The 22,248-nt window shown below is 44.9% G+C and overlaps 1 protein-coding gene across 3 annotated transcripts in view; it reads left to right on the top strand.

Moving 5' to 3' along the window:
* Nucleotides 1-21,052, top strand: part of slc2a15a (solute carrier family 2 member 15a) — a 54,089-nt gene extending 33,037 nt beyond the window's left edge. For 2 of the 3 annotated variants that reach the window (XM_077614067.1, XM_077614068.1), the window contains 5 exons: nucleotides 9,598-9,708; nucleotides 9,802-9,903; nucleotides 12,768-12,843; nucleotides 18,479-18,606; nucleotides 20,265-21,052. In XM_077614067.1, the coding sequence (XP_077470193.1) occupies nucleotides 9,598-9,708; nucleotides 9,802-9,903; nucleotides 12,768-12,843; nucleotides 18,479-18,606; nucleotides 20,265-20,519 (672 nt within the window). In that variant the 3' untranslated portion in view covers nucleotides 20,520-21,052. The remainder of the gene's footprint in view (nucleotides 1-9,597; nucleotides 9,709-9,801; nucleotides 9,904-12,767; nucleotides 12,844-18,478; nucleotides 18,607-20,264) is intronic. The other variant, XM_077614069.1, reaches the window with a different exon arrangement.
* The last annotated feature ends 1,196 nt before the right edge of the window (nucleotides 21,053-22,248 follow it).

Consider the following 22,248-nt stretch of genomic DNA (forward strand, 5'->3'; position numbering starts at 1 on the left):
GAGCAGTGCAGTTTTCATCCTGGCTGTGCAACACCTCCACAACCTTAACAGGGAAAAAGGCAAACTGCACCATAGACGGGTCGCAAGTCAGCCATAGGGCACTGTTACGACCCCCCCTGGTGGTAAGAGGTACTAGGGAGTCGCAACTACCACAGCAGAAAAAACCCGGCCAATGAGGAGCCAGACACACAAGGCAAGTAGCATTAAATGATAATTTATTTACAACAAAGTCCACAGAAAACCTGGACTATGGGACAACATAGGGGAAGCAAAAGATACAAAAGTGGCACCCTCAAATGAAAAAGATGTTCAAATGAACACCCCCAAAAATACAGGAAATAAGGACTAAGGGTGCCACTGTCAGAACTGATGTAATAAAAGTCTAGACATGAGAATAAGGTACGTGTATAAGTGCAACAAACTATATGTATACCCCGGGGTGTCTAAACTTATCTCAAGTCCCCCTGTGCAGCCCAAAATAATTAACTTTATCAACATAAATACTCAATATAACAATGAATAGCACACTTACAAATCAGGGGAAGATGGGGCAAACAAAACCTACTTATCTCTAGACAATGGGTGCTATCTAAAGAAAGTAAGGACTCCACTGCCTCAGCACCTACATTCCAGACAGTCGAGCCCAGAACTGAAAAATAGGAGGGTTTAAATAAGGGCTGGATGTGGATCTTGATTGGAGGAGGGATGAGTGGGAAGTAGTCACAGCTGTGTTGGCCTGGGCAGGGCTTTGCCACAGGGGTGGAGCCACAGCTCCAGGCACCTGCAGAAAAATACCAAACACAACCTACTACATAATGTATACCCAGGATGACAGCCGTAAAAGGCACACAGAAAGAGAGCCGACCCTTCGCACTCCCAATCACACCAGCACCAGTGGGAATCGAGGCTAAGATAACATATAAAATCAGCTGAAATGGATTAACTTTGCCAGGTTTCTGGCCTCTCCTTTAAAAATAGAATGAGAATGTAAGGTTTGTCGTTAGACATCTACAAAAATATGCATCAGTAAGAGTAAGACACCCTTCTGGATTTTTACTTGCAAGGAGGGCGGACGTTCCCCTAGCCGCTATCTCGGACGCTTCCCCAGACTATGACTCGGCGAACCCTTTCTGGGGTTCGCGATTAGCCATTTACCCATGCCATCCACGTGGTGGATTGCGGGCAGCCGCTATGCCCAGCCATGCAACCCTCTCCATGCCGCCGACGAGCTTGCTCGTATTTGCGCCTTCTGGCCAACACCGCCGGCGTGCATCCCGGAGGTGAGGGAGGAGGAAGCGGCGTGCCGATAATCATTTCGGAGCATGGCTTGATCACACCGACCAATTTGAGATGTGGCACGGTGACGAGGACCGATTCGAAACCCGGCTGGACGACGGCGACCATTTTGAATAGTGGCGGGATGACGACGGCCATTACGGGTCTTGGTGTGATCACAACAGGCATCTTGCATGGTAGCGGCGGCAATTTTGGTTCAGGGCAGGATGACGGCGACCACCTTGAAGTTGGACAAAATAACTTTTGCCCTTTGAGACCCTGCATGACAATGTGGGGCATTTCCCAAGCGTGGGAAGAGAAGGACCGTCGCCTCGATCCAGCGCGCCGTCGCCTCGCTCCAGCGCGCCGGCGCCTCGCTCCAGCGCGCCGGCGCCTCGCTCCAGCACACCGTCCTCGGCACCCCGCACCCTCGCGGCGACGCCCCGTGCCCTCACACCGACGCCGCGCCCCGTGCCCTCGCGCCGACGCCGGGACCCCACGCTCTCGCACCGACGCCCCGCACCCTCGCGCGACGCCGGCCCCCCGCACCGACACCAGCGCCACGCACCCTCACCCTGACACCGGCGCCCCGCACCCTCGCGCCGACGCCCCACAACCGTTGCCGCATGCTTGGAGGCCGTGGAAGACGACAGTGACACATGCTTGGAGGCCGTGGACGACGACGGCGGCGCATGCTTGGAGGCCGTGGATGACGATGCCGGCGCATGCTTGGAGGCCGTGGACGACGACGGCGGAGTATGTTTGGAGGCACCGCACCCTCGCGCCGGCGCCCCGCACCCTCGCGCCGGCGCCCCGCACCCTCGCGCCGACGCCCCGCACCCTCGCGCCGGCGCCCAGCACCATCGCGCTGGCGCCCCGCACCCTTGCGCCAACACCCCGCACCCTCGTGCCGGCGCACCGCACTCATGTGCCTAGTGACGGGAGTCCTTTTGGCGGGGGCCCCGGCGGCGGCGATTCCCCTGGCGGGGCCCAAGTTTGTGGCGAGAACCTGGAGACCGTGGGCGGCCCTCCTTCTGGCGGGGACCAAGACGACAGTGAGAACCTGGAAGTCGTGGGCTGCCATCCTTGTGGAGGGGGCCAAGACAGCGGCGAGTACCTGGAGGCCGTGGGCGGCCATCCTTCTGGCGAGGGCCAAGACGGCGGCGAGAACCTGGAGGCCGTTGGTGGCCATCCTTCCTGCGGGGCCCAATACGGCGGCATGGACTTGGAGGCCATGGACGGCGGCATGGACTTGGAGGCCATGGACGGCGGCATGGACTTGGAGGCCGTGGACGACGGAGTATTCTTGGGAGCCGTGGACGACGGAGTATTCTCTGGAGCCGTGGACAACGGAGTATTCTTGGGAGCCGTGGAGGACGGCGCATCCTCGGAGGCCGTGGACGATCACGGCGGCGCAGGCTTGGAGGCCGTGGATGACGACGGCGGCGCATGCTTGGAGGCCGTGGACGACGACAGCAGCGCATGCTTGGAGGCCTTGGACGACGACGGCAGTGCATGTTTGGAGGCCGCGGACGACGACGGTGGCGCATGCTTGGAGGCTGCGGACAACAACGGCAGCGCATGCTTGGAGGCCGCAGACGACTTCGGTGACGCATGCTTGGAGGCCGCGGATGACAACGGCGGCGAATGCTTGGAGGCCGAGGACGACGACGGCGGCGCATGGTTGGAGGCCGTGGACGACGGCGAAAACCTGAAGATCCTTTTACCGGGGGGCCAAGACGGCAGCGAGAATGGCTGTGGACGGAGATCCCGACAGCATATACTTAGAGGCCCTGGGTGGAGGCCGAGGGTGGAGACCCCGACGGAGTAAACTTTGAGGCCGACGGTGGCGTAGTAAACATGGAGGCCGACGACGACGGTGGCGTAGTAAACTTGGAGGCCGACGACTACGCTGGCGTAGTAAACTTGGAGACCGACGGCGGCGTAGTAAACTTGGAGACCGACGACGACGGCGGCGTAGTACACTTGGAGGCCGCCGCCGATGGCGGCGTAGTAAACTTGGAGGCCGACGACAATGGCGGCGTAGTAAACTTGGAGGACGACGGCGGCGTAGTAAACTTGGAGGTGTAGTAAACTTGGAGGTCGACGACGACGGCAGCGTAGTAAACTTGGAGGCCGACAACGACGGCGGCGTAGTAAACTTGGAGGCCGACGACGGCGGCGGCGTAGTAAACTTGGAGACGGACGGCTCGTAGTAAACTTGGAGACCGACGACGACGGCGGCGGCGTAGTAAACTTGGAGGCCGACGACGACGGCAGCGTAGTAAACTTGGAGGCCAACGACGGCGGCGTAGTAAACTTGTAGGCCGACGACTACGCTGGCGTAGTAAACTTGGAGACCGACGGCTCGCAGTAAACTTGGAGACCGACGACGACGGCGGCGGCGTAGTAAACTTGGAGGCCGACGACAATGGCGGCGAAGTAAACTTGGAGGCCGACGACAATGGCGGCGAAGTAAACTTGGAGGCCGACGACAATGGCGGCGAAGTAAACTTGGAGGCCGACGACAACGGCGTAGTAAACTTGGAGGCCGACGACGACGGCAGCGTAGTAAACTTGGAGGCCGACAACGACGGCGGCGTAGTAAACTTGGAGGCCGACGCCGACGGCGGCGTAGTAAACTTGGAGGCCGCCGACGACAGCAGCGTAGTAAACTTGGAGGCCGACAACAATGGCGCCGTAGTAAACTTGGAGGCCGACGACGGCGGCGGCGTAGTAATTTTGGAGGCCGACGACGACGGCGGCGGCGTAGTAAACTTGGAGACGGACGGCTCGTAGTAAACTTGGAGACCGACGACGACGGCGGCGGCGTAGTAAACTTGGAGGCCGCCGCCGACGGCAGCGTAGTAAACTTGGAGGCCGCCGACGACAGCAGCGTAGTAAACTTGGAGGCCGACAACGACGGCGGCGTAGTAAACTTGGAGGCCGACGACGGCGGCGGCGTAGTAATTTTGGAGGCCGACGACGGCGGCGTAGTAAACTTGGAGGCCGACAACTACGCCGGCGTAGTAAACTTGGAGGCCGACGACTACGCTGGCGTTGTAAACTTGGAGACCGACGGCTCGTAGTAAACTTGGAGACCGATGACGACGGCGGCGGCGTAGTAAACTTGGAGACGGACGGCTCGTAGTAAACTTGGAGACCGACGACGACGGCGGCGGCGTAGTAAACTTGGAGGCCGACGACGACGGCAGCGTAGTAAACTTGGAGGCCAACGACGGCGGCGTAGTAAACTTGTAGGCCGACGACTACGCTGGCGTAGTAAACTTGGAGACCGACGGCTCGCAGTAAACTTGGAGACCGCCGACGAAGGCGGCGGCGTAGTAAACTTGGAGGCCGACGACGACGGCAGCGTAGTAAACTTGGAGGCCGACGACAATGGCGGCGAAGTAAACTTGGAGGCCGACGACAACGGCGTAGTAAACTTGGAGGCCGATGCCGACGGTGGCGTAGTAAACTTGGAGGCCGCCGACGACAGCAGCGTAGTAAACTTGGAGGCCGACAACGATGGCGCCGTAGTAAACTTGGAGGCCGACGACGACAGCGGCGTAGTAAACTTGGAGGCCAGCGACGACGGCGGCGTAGTAAACTTGGAGGCCGACGACGGCGGCGTAGTAAACTTGGAGGCCGACGACGACTACGGCGTAGTAAACTTGGAGGTAGACGACGACGGCAGCGTAGTAAACTTGAAGGCCGCCGACGACGGCGGCATGGTAAACTTGAAGGCCGACGACGACGGCGGCGTAGTAAACTTGGAGGCCGACGACGGCGGCGTAGTAAACTTGGAGGCCGACGACAGCGGCGGCGTAGTAAACTTGGAGACCGACGACAGCGGCGGCGTAGTAAACTTGGAGACCGACGACGACGGCGGCGTAGTAAACTTGGAGGCCGACGACGATGGCGGCGTAGTAAACTTGGAGGCCGACGACGGCGGCGTAGTAAACTTGAAGGCCGACGACGACGGCGGCATAGTAAATTTGAAGGCCGACGACGACAGCGGCGTAGTAAACTTGGAGGACGACGACGGCGGCGTAGTAAACTTGGAGGCCGACGACTACGCCGGCGTAGTAAACTTGGAGGTCGACGTTGACGGCGGCATAGTAAACTTGAAGGCAGACGACGACGGCGGCGTAGTAAACTTGGAGGCCGAGGGAAGGGACTACGATACTAACAGCAGTATCGCCTCAATGTTAGGTGAGTCGCTCCGCCACCTCGCTCATCTCTACGTGGACTGTTGCAAGATATACTTTGCAAACAGCACTGGCAAAAGCATTTATATATTGTCGTAAATGTATAATAACACCGATAAATGATACATATGTCAGAAATAAACTCAACACCCATCTACAAAAAGAGTTTTGCCTTACTCAGAGGTTGATCTTTCATAATTCAGAAGTGCTAATGTTGACTAGACACTAGTACTTGTTTTTTTGCCAAGAAAGACCTGTTCAGCTTTGGGCATCCATTGTAAAATAGAGCTAATTTCCAAATTTTCCTCATACATTATTTTACAAATGGGAGTCACACTTCCAAAGTAATTTGGAATCCATGCACTACAACAGTTTTTCAACCCCCCAAAAATTACATCATTTGTTTCTTTGTTAGAGGTTTTGGATCTTGGAATTTACTCAATTTCCTGTTTTCTAAGATTGTCCTTGTCAGTCTTTACATTTTTACTCTTGCACTAACATTTAACTGTATTAAAACTTTGCAATTGCAATGACCAGTCTGTAAGTCGTGAATGCAAGTTTCCTTAACAACAACTGGGCTTGTATGCCTTTAAAGTAGCGGAAAACAATCTCACCTATTTAATATTAACTATTAAATGCTTATGAAACCCATGAATATTCTAATATTCATCAATATGACAAAGTACATGGGAATGCCTTCTGTGCACTGAAGACACTCCAAGTCTCTCCCATCCTACGGAAATTATGCCCTTTGGAGCCTATCCTAAAATCAATTAGTTTATCTTCAAACTTCTATCTCAACTACTATTTTCCTAATTGTTTCAATGAATTGTCTCACATTTCTCCTTTACCATGTCCATCTTTGATGCTATTAAAACCAAATGCTTCTTCAGTTTTGAAATGTATTTCGTAAATGTCCCCTCTATTCTTCACTCAATCCACATTATGTCCACCGCACTTAGGCTTACCCAAGGAGGGCACTAATGTGAAGTTAGTGTCTGCACACCGACATTACCGGCTGATTTCCTCCTGCAACTGACTTGTCTCACCCCCACTGAGGGGACAATGTTTAAGTAAGATAGGAGCCATACTGAGGAGCTCATCGCTTGCTTTTACTTCAGTTAGATCCAACAATGCGCAAACTAGAGAAAAACAATCCGGTCGTAGGCGGATCGTGTGTGCACAGAGCAAACATTCCCTAAAACAAAGATTTTTTTTTGAAAACACTGACCCATAAATTGCATAATGGCACTGCCTACCATTCCCTCTGTTAAGACAGGGGACTTCCCATAACTCAATATAGCAGCCTACCCAAATAAGGTTTTTCTACAAATTTGGTTTTCCCTCCAGCCGCCTCGTGGTTTAGAAGTTAACTCGCCTAACTTCGGTGCAGGCAGGCGCGGGCTCAATTCCCGCTGGTGGCGTAAGTCATCAACCCTTGGCCTCCAGGTGCAGAGCCAAAGTCCAGTCCCGTAAAAGGGATGTCAACTTCGTCTTTGCGGTTCCAGCAAGTATATTGACCCCTGACTAAAAAGGATCATTTAAATGTCAGAATTGCCCTTAGATATTCAGAAAAAAGACACCCTTCTGAACAATGTTCCCTCTAATTTTTCGTTGGTATGAGCAGAAAGACAACCTCCCTGAGCGCACTGAGTACCAGTGTGAGCAACATCATCGGTACTCAGATGATTCGCCTAAAGACATTTCGCCAACGGACGTTTCACAGACGGGCAGGTCACCGAATGGACGTTCCGCCGAACGTTCATTCGGCCGAACTGAGGTTTCGCCGAAACGGGATTCGCGCACTCGCCCCGGCCCCGGATCGTGTGTGTACAAGTTTTTCAACCTCGGCCCGCGGGCCATATACGGCCCGTTAGGATTTTTAATCCGGCCCGCCGCCGGTGTTGTCCAAATTATAGTAAAAATCAATGTTAGTCTACCATCAATGGCAGCCCAGGAATAAGCACTCTTGGGGGGGGCATGGCAGTCCGGGAATAAGCACTCTTGGGCGGGCAGATGTAGCAGAACCGAGCCGTAAAATGACAGCAATCGGGTCAAATCCATCCTAAAACAGCATTTAATGATTAAATACAAATACTGGAGCTCTTTGGACATTAGAACCGAGCCCAGGGAAGAGAATTCCTCGGTAAAATGTCGCAATGATATCGCGATGGAGGCAAAAAAACGTCTATATACGTCCATTCGCCAAACGGCTCAAAATGCTCTCAAATTCGGTCAAATCCAGCCGAAAACAGCGTTTAATGATTAAATACAAATACTGGAGCTCTTTGGACATTAGAACCGAGCCCAGGGAAGAGAATTCCTCGGTAAAATGTCGCAATGATATCGCGATGGAGGCAAAAAAACGTCTATATACGTCCATTCGCCAAACGGCTCAAAATGCTCTCAAATTCGGTCAAATCCAGCCGAAAACAGCGTTTAATGATTAAATACAAATACTGGAGCTCTTTGGACATTAGAACCGAGCCCAAGGAAGTGAATTCCTCGGTAAAATGTCGCGATGATGTCGCGATGGAGGCAAAAAAACGTCCATATACGTCCATTCGCCAAACGGCTCAAAATGCTCTCAAATTTGGTCAAATCCAGCTGAAAACAGCGTTTAATGATTAAATACAAATACTAGTATTTGTATTTAATCATTAAACTAGTATTTCAAATACTAGTATTTGTATTTAATCATTAAACTAACAAATACTAGTATTTGTATTTAATCATTAAACACTGTTTGAATGAACGTTCATTTGGCGACCTGTCCGTCTGTCAAACGTCCGTCGGCAAAACGTCTTTAGGCGAATCATCCGGTCACGACATCATCATTGCTCGCTATGGGCACACCAGTATCACACCTGCCACAAGCAGGTGCATGTCAATGTTCCCTCTAATTTTTCATGTAAAACATGCTGTAAAACACGAAAAACATAAGAGTGGACAGAGCTACTGCCACTGGCTGCCGCTTAAACCGCGCCATCATGGGGTAAAAAAAAAAAAAATACACCACTTTTTTTTTTTTTTTTTTTACTGCGCGCCATATGATTGCTGCTGCGCAGAGAAGACGAGAGTAGTGCGCAATTGCGCACGCGCGCAGCTTAGAGGGAACATTGCTTCTGAATGTTCACTTGCAAAAAGAACGTACATTAGGGACCGCATGCGGTAATTCCCCAACGGCATTCTGGCCATTATTTTGTTTTGTCCATGCTTATTATATTTGGAGGCTGTGATTACCTGGACATCCCAACTCTAAAGAGAGGGCTAGATTACACAATTGGGACATCAGAGTTTTTAAAAAATGTTCACAATCTCATCACTATAGTCAAAACAGAAGGCACAAGGACTCCAAGACGCCTCGGATAAACAAAGCGCTCTTCATTGATGACAAGAAATGAAATGATGGCAACTCATTGTCTCAAGCAAGAACACATTCAAATTCAGGCAAAGCTTATACTAAATGTGGCAAATGATAATGATGTGCGTATAACTCATACAGAAGAAGTATGGTCATCTGCAATGGACTTGGAGTAGAACGGCTACTCCTAAGCAACGGAAAGACTCAGCTGAGGTGGCCTCGGCATCTGGTTTTTGAAGTTTGTGGTTACGGAAGGTATCCTGGAGCGGACATGCAGGAGGCATAATGTGTGGTGGGAATAAGTTTATCAAAACAAGAAAGTGTCTGCGGGCAGGCGACGAGGATCTCCACATGCACAGTCCGGAGAAATGTAAGGTGTGAAATAGGCAGATCGCCAACTAGGCTGGAAATGGATCACATGGATGGAATCCGGCATGGGGCATGCAGAGCAGGTCCTGAGACGAGAACAGTGAGTCAGAGCTCAAAACAAACACAAGGAACACACCATGCAACTGACATAAGAACCAGACAAGTTGATAAAACGATGTGTTGCTGCGTCCAGTTGGGTTTTAAAGCTCGCTGATGATGAACTGTAATCAAATAAACTCCCTTCACCTGCTTTGGAAGAGTCAGGTCTCAGGAAGGAAGGGGCAGAGACCACAACAATGTTAGGGCATATTTTTCATACAAGTCATGACGATTGCTGCAATTTCAAATTCATTCATAAAAAACATATTTTCTTGATAGATTTGGTTCTATACCAATGATATATTTGCGAATGCGGGAATACCTGCAAGAGAAATCCCATACACAACAGCAGGCACAGGAGTAATTGAGATAATTGCTGGACTCATTGGGGTAAGATCATAATATTTCCATACAATTGAAAAAGGTTTAAAGCACATAGACCCTTGAAAATGTGTGTTTTTTTCCAATGGTGTTCTCCTGTAGTGTTTCACCATAGAGAAGCTGGGGAGGAGGTCTCTTATGGTTGGAGGTTTCACCATGATGGGAATCTGCAGTTCTGGGATAACTTTTACCCTCATTTTACAGGTAAAAATGTTTGTATCCTTAGATAAATGGGTCAAACCAAGACTGCTGACCACTACTAATATTAGTCAGCCCCTACTAGGTAAACATTTATTCATGGCTGGGCACCAATTCATAATTTAGATTGCAATTACTATCATGACATTTTTGTGATTATTTATGATAACACATATTGTTGCTCTCATTCATTCAGTTTTAATCCATACCGTGCATGCTTGTAAGGGTTGTAGGTTAGGGTTAGGTCCTAACCCCCTAACCGTTAGAGGGTTATCTCAGCCTATCCCAGCTATAAAAGCAGACCGCACTCTAGATAGGTCTCAAGTTAGTGTTAAAATTATGTCGTAAATGTGTAGTCAGGCACTTTTTTCCATTGACGGCAATCCTGCTGTATGAACTTGAATGTTTTGACCAAAACTTTTAAAGGACTGGACTTTGAACGGATGGTGTGTTCATCTCTGGATGTCTGTCTGTACCTCCCAATGGAATCATTTTAAAATCTGAATTAGATAGTAGACAAAAGGCTAGTGGTACAGTAACATAATCACACAAATCACTATACGCCAGTGGCGGGCCGTCAGGGCCTTCAAGGCCTTCTCTGCTGGCCTAAGAAAGTCCATTAATACTTATTAAATAATTCCAAATTGTCTGTTAGTTTCCTTTCAGTGCTTTTCCCCCAGGTTGCACTGCTTTCAGATTTGTGTTTTCATATTTAACCAATCACATTTCAGCCATTATTTGTTGCCAGGGTCAGAATTCTGCCTCAAGGCCTTCACAATCAGTTCTGCAGGCTCTGCTGCATTAAACAATCGTCTATAAGACTGTTGCTTTAACCAATCAGATTTCGAGTTGGCAACACCACAATGCCTTGTCGCTGGCGTAGGGATACGTCATTGCCTTGTCGCTGGCGTAGGGATACGTCATCGCTTTCAACAACTATGATTGGCTAGTGATTAGCCAGAGCTACCAAACTGTATCTGGAGCGAGCTACACAAGCAAATATATTGTTATGTTGATTTAAAGCCATTTTCAAGACGGACTATGCCAGAAATACGACAGGACAGGCTCAACTTTCAGCATTAGCTTCGATGGTGATAGAAAAGAAGGAAGAAAGAAAGGAGGATGGATATTGTATACAGTTAAAAAGGATTTTTGGTGATTAAAATATGGCTATATTCCTAAGTAATATTTCAATTGTGGTTCCGGTTCTGATATCTGAAAAGCTCCAGTGTTTTTATTTAAGCTCTAGTGTTTGTATTTAAGCTCCAGTGTTTGTATTCAATCACTAAATGCTGCTAGGAAGTGGATTTTACCCCATTTTAGTGCATTTTTTGCCGTTTCGCCATTGACGTCCATCGCTGTCTTTTCCCGGCGAAATCACCCCCCTCGCCCAGTTGTAATGTCTGAAAAGCTCCATTTTTTGTATTTAATCAATAAATGCTGCTAGGAAGTGGATTTTACCCCATTTTAGTGCAATTTTTGCCGTTTCACGTATGGACGTATCAACGTTCATCGCTGTCTTTTTCCCGGGGAAATAATACTCTGTGCCCGGTTCCGATGTCTAAAAAGTTCCAGTATTTATATTTAATCAATAAATGCTGTTTTTGGCTGGATTTTACCCCATTTTCGGGCAATGTTTGCCGGTACGCCATTGACGTTCATCGCTGGGCAAGTCACCCCCTGGCCCGGTTGTAATATCTGAAAAGCTCTAGTATTTGTATTTAATCATTAAATCATTTTATATGTCGCAGCTGTAGCTGCAGTAGAGGTTTTATAGCCATAAAATAGTTTTTGAGGGTTGGATTGATTCGTTGAAGGCCCTACGAGAAAATGCACGGACCACCACTATAGTATACGCACAGAAAACTTCTGCTTGCACAATTTGACAAAATGGCAATGATAGTAAATATAAGTTATTTGGTTATAAAAAGAATAGAAAGTGCTGCATGAATTTCAATGTTATTGTTCAGAATAACTTCTGTCAAGAAAAACAATTACGACTTTCTTATGGGGCGGCCCGTTGGATGAGAGGTTAGTGTGTCGGTCTCACAGTGGAGGACCTGGGTTCAAATCCAGGTCGGTCCACCTCTGTGGAGTTTGCATGTTCTCCTGCGTGGGTTTTCTCCAGGTACTCCGGTTTCCTCCCACATTCCAAAGACATGCATGGTAGGCTGATTGGACACTCTAAATTGCCCCTATGTATGAGTCTGAGCATGAATGGTGGTTTGTCTCCTTGTGCCCTGCAATTGCCTGGCCACCAATTCAGGGTGCCCCCCGCTTCTGGCCCGAATTCAGCTTGGATAGGCTCCAGCACCCCCCGTGACCCTAGTGAGGTTAAAGCGGTTCAGAAAATGAAATGAGATGAGACCTTCTTATGAAAAAAACATCTACAAATAACTCGATGACTGTGTTTTTAACCAGATACATAAAATCACTGTCCTTTTAGCTTGTCAAACTAATTTTCCATATTGAACAGCTCACAGAGTTGAGCATCTTGTGGCCCAGTGCACAAAATGGCTTTAACAGAGTAGCAGCACCATATCTTCGCGTCATGGTTGTTCGTCTATGCTCTTGATAAAACCACCTGGAAAAAAGCATCTTAACATTCAGGGTAGTATCTATACTATCTAAGAATGGAAACGTGTGCAATTGTAAACATGGATACATTTTCAAACGCAAAACCACTTTTATTCATGTACAGAACACACACAGGCAAATTAGATTTTACTTTGGTCAGATAGTTTTAATGGTGTACATTTCTATAATGTTTATGGTATTTGCCAAAACATAGGAAAATATATTTTAACAAGTGTTCAAATATCTACTTTTCTGTTATTACCAAAATGACACCTGATTTTCTCTTTCTCCAGACTCATTTGTCTTTCATGCGTTATTTGAGTGTATGCTGTGTTGTCGGCATTATCGCTGGATTCTGTATTGGCCCAGGCAAGTTGCTCTTCACCCGATGTTTATTGTTATGACAAAACAGCTCACTTGGTTTGCGAAGTCAATTTTCTTACATGTATTGGGTGGGTTTGTGCGTGGGTGGGTGGGTCGTTTTTCCAATGTCTGGATGTAAATACATAAAACATGTTGATGGAAATAATACAGGTGTTCAGACACTGATTTGGTACTCACTGATGAGGTTGACACACACAGCTTGCAAAATCGAGCTAACCAACACATGAAATCTACCAATACTCACAGATACACATACAGTGCCATGAAAAAGTACTTGCCCCCTTCCTGATTTCTGTGTTTTTTTTGCATATTTATCACACACAAAAGTTTGAGATCATCAAACCGATTTTAGTTTGACACAGAGATAACCCAAGGAATTAGAAAATGCAGTTTCTAAATGATGATTTTATTCACCAAGGCAGAAAAAATTACAAACTTGTCTGGCCCTCTGTGAAAAAGTAATCGCCCCCTAAACATAACAACGGGTTGTGCCACCTTTGGCAGCAATAACTGAAATCAAGCGTTAACGATAATTTGTGATGAGTCTTTCACAACGATTTGGAGGAATTTTGGCCCACTCTTCTGTGCAGAATTGTTTCAATTTTGCAAAACTAGAGGGTTTTCTAGCATGAACAGCCCAATTCAGATCACACCAGAGCATTTCAATAGGTTTTAAATCCGGACTTTGACTTGGCCACTCCAAAATCTTTACTTTGTTTGTTTTTTTAGCCTTTCAGAGGTGGACATGCTGATTTGTCTCGGATCGTTGTCATGCTGCATGCTCCAAGAGCACTCGAGTTTGAGCACACAAACTGAGGGCCAGACGTTCTCCTTCAAAATTTGCTGGTAGACAGCAGAATTCATTCTTCCATCAATTACAGCAGGTCGTCCTGGTCGTGGGGTAGCAAAGCAGCCCCAGACTATCACACTGCCACCACCAGGCTTCAATGTTGTGTTCTTTTGAAGGATTGCTGTGCCATTTCCTCGCCAAATGTAACGGGCCGCACACCCTCCAATAAGTTCAACTTTGGACTCATCAGTCCACAGAATGTTCTTCCAAAAGTGTGAAGGATCATCAAGATTTTTTGGGCAAACGTAAGATGAGCCTTTATATTCTTTTTGGACAGCTATGGTTTCCGGCTTAGAACTCTGCCATGGATGCCAGCTTTGGCCAGTGTTTTTCTTATAATAGAGTCATGAACATTGACCTTAACTGAGGGCAGCGAGGCTTGTAGTTCTTTCCGTGTTTTTCTTGGTTCTTTTGTGACCTCCTGGATAAGTCTTGCACTCTTGGAGTTATTTTAGCTGGCTGACCCCTCCTGGGAAGGCCTGCCACTGTTCCCAGTTCTCTCCAGTCCAGACTGATAGATTTCCATCACTTTTTTTTCGCATTTCTTCTTGAATTTCTTTGGATCGTAGGATGATGCTCTGATCTTTTAGCCTACTTCACTTTTTCTGACACGTTGCATTTAATTGTGTGGGTGTGGCGTGTGAAATTGAACTACATACATCCTAAATTGAACTTCCTACATTTGTGATTAGTCGCAGTTATTTTGTAATTTAACAAAGCAATTACTTTTTCACAGGCGGCCAGACAAGTTTGTATTTTTTTCGGCCTTGGTAAATAAAATCATCATTTAGCAACTGCATTTTTTTCTTTCCTTGGGTTGTCTCTGTGTCATATGAAAACTGATTTGATAGTCTGTGTGATAAATATGAAAAAAACACTGCAATCAGAAAGGGGGCAAATACTTCACGGGACGGTAAGTGTGAACATCACAAAAGGACCTCTGATATAATATTAAGAGTTGACAATTTAGAGGCAGCGACTTAATTATTCCTGGCCATACCTTACCAGTCAGCAGTTAGTTGGAAAAAGGAAATGACAATCACTCCTCAATCATTAAGAGCCTCTGATAAAATATAGCCAATTGAAATTTCAAAGGAGGTACCTATTCAATCAACTATATACAGACGTACCTCTACTTATGAATGCCTCTAGGTACAAAATTTTAAGGTTACAAAACCCTTGATAGGCAAATGTTCCACTTGGAGCCTCCCACAACAACAAGGGACTAAAGATGGAAATTAGCCCTCGGCTACAATCTTTCATATCTACATATACAGTTAAAAGTTTACATACCCTTGTGAAGAACATAATGTCATGGCTCTTTTGAGTTTCCAGTTATTTCTACAACTCTGATTTTTCTCTGATAGAGTGATTTGAACAGATACTTCTTTGTCACAAAAAACATTCATGAAGTTTGGTTGTTTTATGACTTTTATGACTATTATGAGTTAACAGAAAAAGTGATCAAATCTGCTGGGTCAAAAATATACATACAGCAACACGAATTAGAAATTTTGGTGACTTAGAAAGCTGTCAGTGAAATGAGCGTCATAGCATGGCTTCTTAACTTCTTGTGAGTGATTATGAATGACTGCTGGTGACTTCTCTTAAGCCATTTAAATAGGGCTCATTGGATGCAAACGCCCACAAAAGCTACAATGGGAAAGTCAAAGGAGCTCAGCATGGATCTGAAAAAGTGAATCATTGACTTGAACAAGTCAGGAAACTCAGTTGGAGCCATTTCAAAGCAGCTGCAGGTCCCAAGAGCAACATTGCAAACAATTGTTTGTAAGTATAAAGTGCATGGCACTGTTTTGTCACTGCTGCTGAGAGAAAATTGGTCAGGAGAGTGAAGATTCAACCGAGAATCACCAAAAAGCAGATCTGCCAAGAATTAGAAGCTGGTGGAACACAGGTGTCAGTGTCCACAGTCAAGCGTGTTTTGCATCTCCATGGACTGAGAGGCTGCCGTGCAAGCAGGAAGCCTTTGCTCCAAAAGTGGCACCTTAAGGCTCGACTGAAGTTTTCTGCTGATCACATAGACAAAGATAAGACCTTCGGGAGGAAAGTTCTGTGGTCAGACAAAACAGAAATCGAGCTGTTTGGCCACAATGCCCAGCAATATGTTTGGAGGAGAAAAGGTGGCCTTTAACCCCAAGTACACCATGCTTACCGTCAAGCACGGTGGTGGTAGTATTATGCTGTGGGGCTGTTTTGCTGCCACTGGAACTGGTGCTTTACAGAGAGTAAATGGGGTAATGAAGGAGGATTACCTTCAAATTCTTCAAGATAACCTAAATTCATCAACCCGAAGATTGGGTCTCGGGCACAGTTGGGTGCTCCAACAGGACAATGCCCCCAAACACACAAAAAGTGTTAATGAAATGGCTAAATCAGGCTAGAATTAAGGTTTTCGAATGGCCAACCCAAAGTCCTGACTTAAACCCCATTGAGAACTTGTGGACAATGCTGAAGAAACAAGTCCATGTCAGAAAGCCATCAAATTTAACTGAACTGCGCCAATTCTGTCAAGAGGAGTGGTCAAAGATTGAACCAGAAGCTTACCAGAAGCTTGTGAATGGCTACCAAAAGCGCCTAATTGAAGTGAAAATGGCCAAGGGACATGTTACCAAATATTATCGCTGCTGTAGGTATATTTTTGACCCAGCAGATTTGATCTCTTTTTTCTGTTCACCCATAATAAAGTCATAAAAGAACCAATTTTCATGAATGTCTTTTGTGACAAAGAAGTATCTGTTCCAATCACTATCAGAGAAAAATCTGAGTTGTAGAAATAACTGGAAACTCAAGAGAGCCATGACATTATGTTCTTCACAAGTGTATGTAAACTTTTGACCACAACTGTATATGTTCATTAACATGAATCTGAATATATTCATTAATATGTGCTGTCCCCTATTAAATAAATAAAACTCAACTGTCTTTTGACCACCGTTTGTCATCACAGAGTTCTTTAAAATTAATGGAGCTTATGAAATGAATAAGCGGGCCTTGTTATTCATCAAAAAACAGAAGAGAAGAAAGTGCCATGCGGTTGACTGATGATTCAAGGCAATACAGCCGGTCGTAAACCACTTACGAGCAACGCAATGCTATTGAAGCAGAAGGAAGCAATGAAAACGACGAAATCTTGGCATGGCCACTCTGTACTGAACGACGAGATGGAAAGTTTGTTAGTTCTTTGGAGTTCTATTTAATGCTAAGTTGTTTAGATATGGGTTTATGTGCATGTATTCGTATGCTAATGTTAGCTCCCTCCTTACTGTACTGTATTACTGCACGAATAGACTATGTTTTTGCATGCTTGTCATTTTAATAGATTAATAAATATATTTTTTATAATTTTCTTTCATTCATCTCTGTTTCTAACATCTTTCATACAAAAGTGGGACACTATGATTATTTTTGAAGGGTTTAGTTCGTATTTGTTTTGATGACCATCGAACAAATTACAGAATTTACTCATACAGTACTGCTCCCCCTAAATCACAATTTTCACTCCCATATTCATCATTTGAATAGGGAGTACACGTGTTAGTTTGAAGGGACGATCTTAAGAAAAATCATCGGGCGTGGTATTTCTGAGATACTGTATAAATCCAAAGGATTGTCTGCTGAGTTGCACATTATTTGGGTCAATATCTTAAGGAAGTTAATATGCCTGTATTTGCAAATGCAAAATATCGAATTATTCAAATAAATATATCTTGATGAGAACCTGATGCTTTTAATGGCAGAAATTACAAAAATGTTGTGGCAGCCAAATTGCTTCCAATGTCGAAATATCTCGATTCTTACGATGGTTCATATACTGCAATAGTTGTCACTTCCGAATAAGAAATAAAAAGAAAAAAATCAAAGTGGAATTTTGTTTTATTTCATAATCACAAATGTAGAATCACTTTCTCTTTGTATTCCGAAAGGATGTTGCCTTTACGTAGACAAATTCAAAAGAGAATTCACAGGAGCAGTACATCCAGGAAGTGTGTCCGTAGCGGTCTACTTTTCATCAAATCTCTGGGTGCAATAATAGCATGAGATACACATTACGCCGGTATCAAGGCTGATATGTTAACGATTGACCATAAGACTAGCCTTCACAACTACTGGGATGTGCTGACATGGTAAACACTAAGAACACATCTATCAAGGCTACTCGTGTCTGGCCAGTCAGAGCACGTTTAATTACGGTAAGAAAGCAACGCCCTGAGCAAACAGTGGCAGGCACAAGTGAGTTTTTTCACTTTTTATGCCAGATGCGTTTTTTTTTCTTGAATTTCATTCATAGACGTCAAAATGAATTTTGTTTAGCGTTTTATCTATTTATCTTTTCTCGATTTTGAAACAAATGACCGTATTGGCCCCATTGTCTTGCATTATTGCGTTTTGTCACCTTGCGGTTTTGTACATGTCAAGTCTAATTTTTGCCGTACCCTGATTCAGTCATAATTTTTTTAGTGACAAATACAGCTTATATGCGAGAAAATACGGTATCATTAACTGCTGTTTGCTTTTTTTAATTTTTTTTTTTTCCGCTGGTGGTCACGCTCCCAGGTGATAATGCACCCTTAATTAAAATATTCCCACTTGAAAAAGGGGAATTCAGGGCCTGAGTTTCAACACCAGATTGACCTGATGATTGTTTACCTTTCATTTGATGTGTTTCTTTTTAACTCTTTGCCATTGTGGTATTAAATGTACTGTGAATGGAAAAATGTAATAACAAATGCATATGTTTGCCTGTTGCAGCGGGGATTCCCTTCTTGGTTACAGCGGAACTCTTTAAACAATCTCATCGCCCAGCAGCCTACATCGTGGGAGGATCTCTGAACTGGCTCTCCAACTTTACTGTGGGCTTTGTCTTCCCCTTTTTACAGGTGAAAGAATTGACCAGTCTTTAGAAAATCCAGAGTAAAACAAAAAAATTGAATTGAAAAAAAAAAAAAACATTCATTCACTCATTGATTTTCTGAACTGCTTATCCTCACAAGGGTCGCTGGGGGTACTGGAGCTTATCCCAGCTAACTACAGGCAACAGGCGAGGGACACCCTGAATCGGTGGCCAGCTAATTGCAGGGCACAGAGAGACGGACAACCATTCGTGCTCACACTCATACCTAGGGGCAATTTAGAGTGTTTAACCAGCCTACTATATGTATGCATGTTTTTGACATGTGGGAAGAAACCGGGGTACCAAGAGAAAACCCACACAAGCCCGGAGAGAACATGTAAATCCAACACACTGTGGACCGACCTGGAATGAAACCTTCTACCCCAGAACTGTGAGGTCAAGCGCTAACCACTCGGCTTGCGGGCTGCAAGAAAAAACATATTTAATATATTAAATGCAAAACATTATTATATGGCTATTTGTTTCCTTTATACCTTGTTGCACTGTAAAACTCTTAAATAAGGGGAACATGACGTGCCCTAAAGACATATTTTATTTCTGCTGTTAGCGTTCAAAGAACATATAAAAAATACATTTTTGCAGTGGTACCGTGGCTTAATAAACATCTTTATATATGAAATATTCAGCTAATTTCAAATCTAAAAAAATCAAACGTACTCTTATAGAATCCTGTATTTTATTTTGAAATTGTTGGGACAGAGTTGCTCTTCCATTACTTTGCTGGCCTTCCATTGGCCCGAGGTTAGTGCACTCTAGGCGGACACACGAGAGCTTGCCTGAGCAGAGTAGTGGCCACCGTGTGTGACAGAGGAGAACGGCGGAGCCCGATTAAAAAACAGAACACTTTATGTGCACACGAAATCCTACCTGAGTGTGGTAGCCCACAATTGTAACATAATTTTTAGTTGTGTTTGCGTGCATGTGTACATACATTTACCGAGCTGCCAAACGTTTGCCTCCAACTCCGCCCAAACTTATGCACTCGCCGATTAAGCCTCTGTAAAATGTCTATATGTCTTATTAATTTTAATGGCCTTATGAGTAATTTTCTTGTCATTTTTGTTTTTCGCACATGTTTATTCAGCTTCGGTACTGCTTATCCTTCCTTATAAAGATCACGGAGGCTGCTGGAAACCTCTCCCTGCCAACTAGGGGCACCAAGGGGGCGACACCCTGAATGGGTGGTCAGCCATGTGCAGTGCACAAAGAGACGCACAACCATTCTCGCACACATTCATACCTAGAAGCAATTAAGAGTGTTCAACCTGCCTACCATGCATGTTTTTTGGATGTGGGTGGAAACTGGAGTACCCGGAGAAAACCAATGCAATCCTGGGGAAAACAAGCAAACTCCACACAGAAAAATAGGAATATACCCGCGGTTTAACATCTCCTTGTGCCCTGCTGGTGGCTGGTACCCAATTCAGGGTGGTCCCCTGCTACAACCCTGTGAGGATAAGTGAGATGGAGAAGGAATGAATGTGATTTAATGAGAAAAGCCTGATGTTGGTTGTCCTTGTTTTCACCATCCAAGGCATTAACAACACATCTACAGCATTAATTATTGGAATTTTGCAACTAATGTGTCTTCATATTTTGTTTCCTATTTTACCCCACAATTAGATGTCAGCTGGTTCTTACTGTTACTTGGTCTTTGCCAGCATTTGTCTGACTGTGGCCGTCTATGTCTACATGGTCATACCAGAGACCAAAAACAAGACATTCATGGAGATAAGCCAGATGTTCTCTAATAAGGAGGCAGTTCAAGAAACACAGTGTCTTCTCCTGGTGGATCATCTGAAGTTGAAGAAGATGAACGGCTACGGAGTCCTAGAAAATCATTCATCGGAGTTTGAGAGCTCTTCATCAGTACCTTAAAATTGTTTGACATTTTTACTCATGCTTTAGATCTATTTTTCAAAGTGTGGTAAGAACACCACTAGTGTTATCCCAAAGATTGCATCAAATAACTGTTCAAACTATTTTTTTAAAATCCATTACAGTTCATTTCCCAGGCACAGGTCAGTTTTAAACATCTTAAACTGCAAGAGATTGGCACAAGGTTTTACAGAAGTGTTTCCATTAAAGTATTTACTCAAATCTTAAGCACTACAATACTGAAAAAATAGCTTTTGGGCTCCTCACACTAATGTAATCTAATTTAGTGGCTGCCATTGATGGCATCACAGAAATATTCATTTGCAGTTTATTTGAATTCCGATTTCAATGACATCGATTATGCTATATATCCATGCTCTATATCCAAAACCAATTTGGCCTTGGAGGGCCTTGGCCTTGATAAATAGTTGGAGAGCAAAGTAGATTTTACGGTGCTAGTTGGTGTAAAACGTTTGAGGAATACTATATTAGAGGCATTTCCATTTTTTTGCAGAAAATACTGTTTGTTCATAGTGAACACACTCTTTGTTTAACTTTTTTCAATCTGACTGTACTCTATAAACAGTATTAAACCTAAAAAATGAAATGCTTTACTGTAACAGACTTGTATGTGACACACCCACGGTCATGGGATAGTATGATGGATTTATGTGGAGAATATAGTGGTAGCTCGAGATACGAGCTTAATTCGTTCTGGGACTGAGCTCGTATGTCGATTTTCTTGTAACTCAAACGAACGTTTCCCATAGAAATGAACTAAAAACAAATTAATTTGTTCCAACCCTCTGAAAAAAAAGACCAAAAACAGGATATTGGAATGGAGATTTTTTTTATTTGTTCTAATTCGCCATCTATTAACAAAGTAACAAATAACTAGTGGTTTAATTGTATACTAAAATGTGTTTAATAGAACTAAAATTAGACAGATTTCGCGGAGGGTAGAGAGAGAGAGGGACAGAGACTTTTTGCACGTCAACGCGCTCGTAACATAACATAAACAAATTTAAATGAACTTGGATTATGATGCAGACATACTCAAAACTAAATTTAATCTAACCTTACACTAAACTTAATTAAAATTTTGATACCTTTCTTCTCCTGGGTTGGCTCTATTTGCCCCGCCTCCACCCTGACTTTCAAATGCAACATATCGAGGGGCTGTTTGCTTTTCTAATCCCGTCCAAATATTCCGAAAATGATGCACACAAATGTCCTCACAATAGGATAACGCACGACCACTTGCCAACGAGAAGTAGCATATATAACTTTCATATTAGCGATCGCCTCGCAATAACTAACGGGAAAAAAAAAATTGAGCAGCCTCTCGCGTCCGGTATCTGCTCGGATATCAAAATTTGTCTCGTATCTATAGATAAATATTTGCCCGAAATTTTACTCGTATCTCAAATTGCTCGTATGTCGGGGCACTCGTATGTCGAGGTACCACTGTATGTTTGTCACACTACTTCCAGCCAATCAATTCCATTCACGACCACATGATAACAATTGTTGAATTACACTGACTGAAGACACCCCAAATAGGAATTTGTTTAAGATTACTGAATGTCAAAAAACTCCTCATTCCTGCCTTTTACACGATAAATAAGTTTTAGGTTTATTAATACATCACTGGTAAAAACAGGGCATTTTTGGGTACCTATCCTGTTCTCTATCTAGACCAAATGCTGCTGCCGTGCTTCCAGCGTAC

The sequence above is a fragment of the Stigmatopora argus genome, chromosome 11 (assembly GCF_051989625.1).
Source record: "Stigmatopora argus isolate UIUO_Sarg chromosome 11, RoL_Sarg_1.0, whole genome shotgun sequence".
Classification (NCBI taxonomy): Eukaryota; Metazoa; Chordata; class Actinopteri; order Syngnathiformes; family Syngnathidae; genus Stigmatopora; species Stigmatopora argus.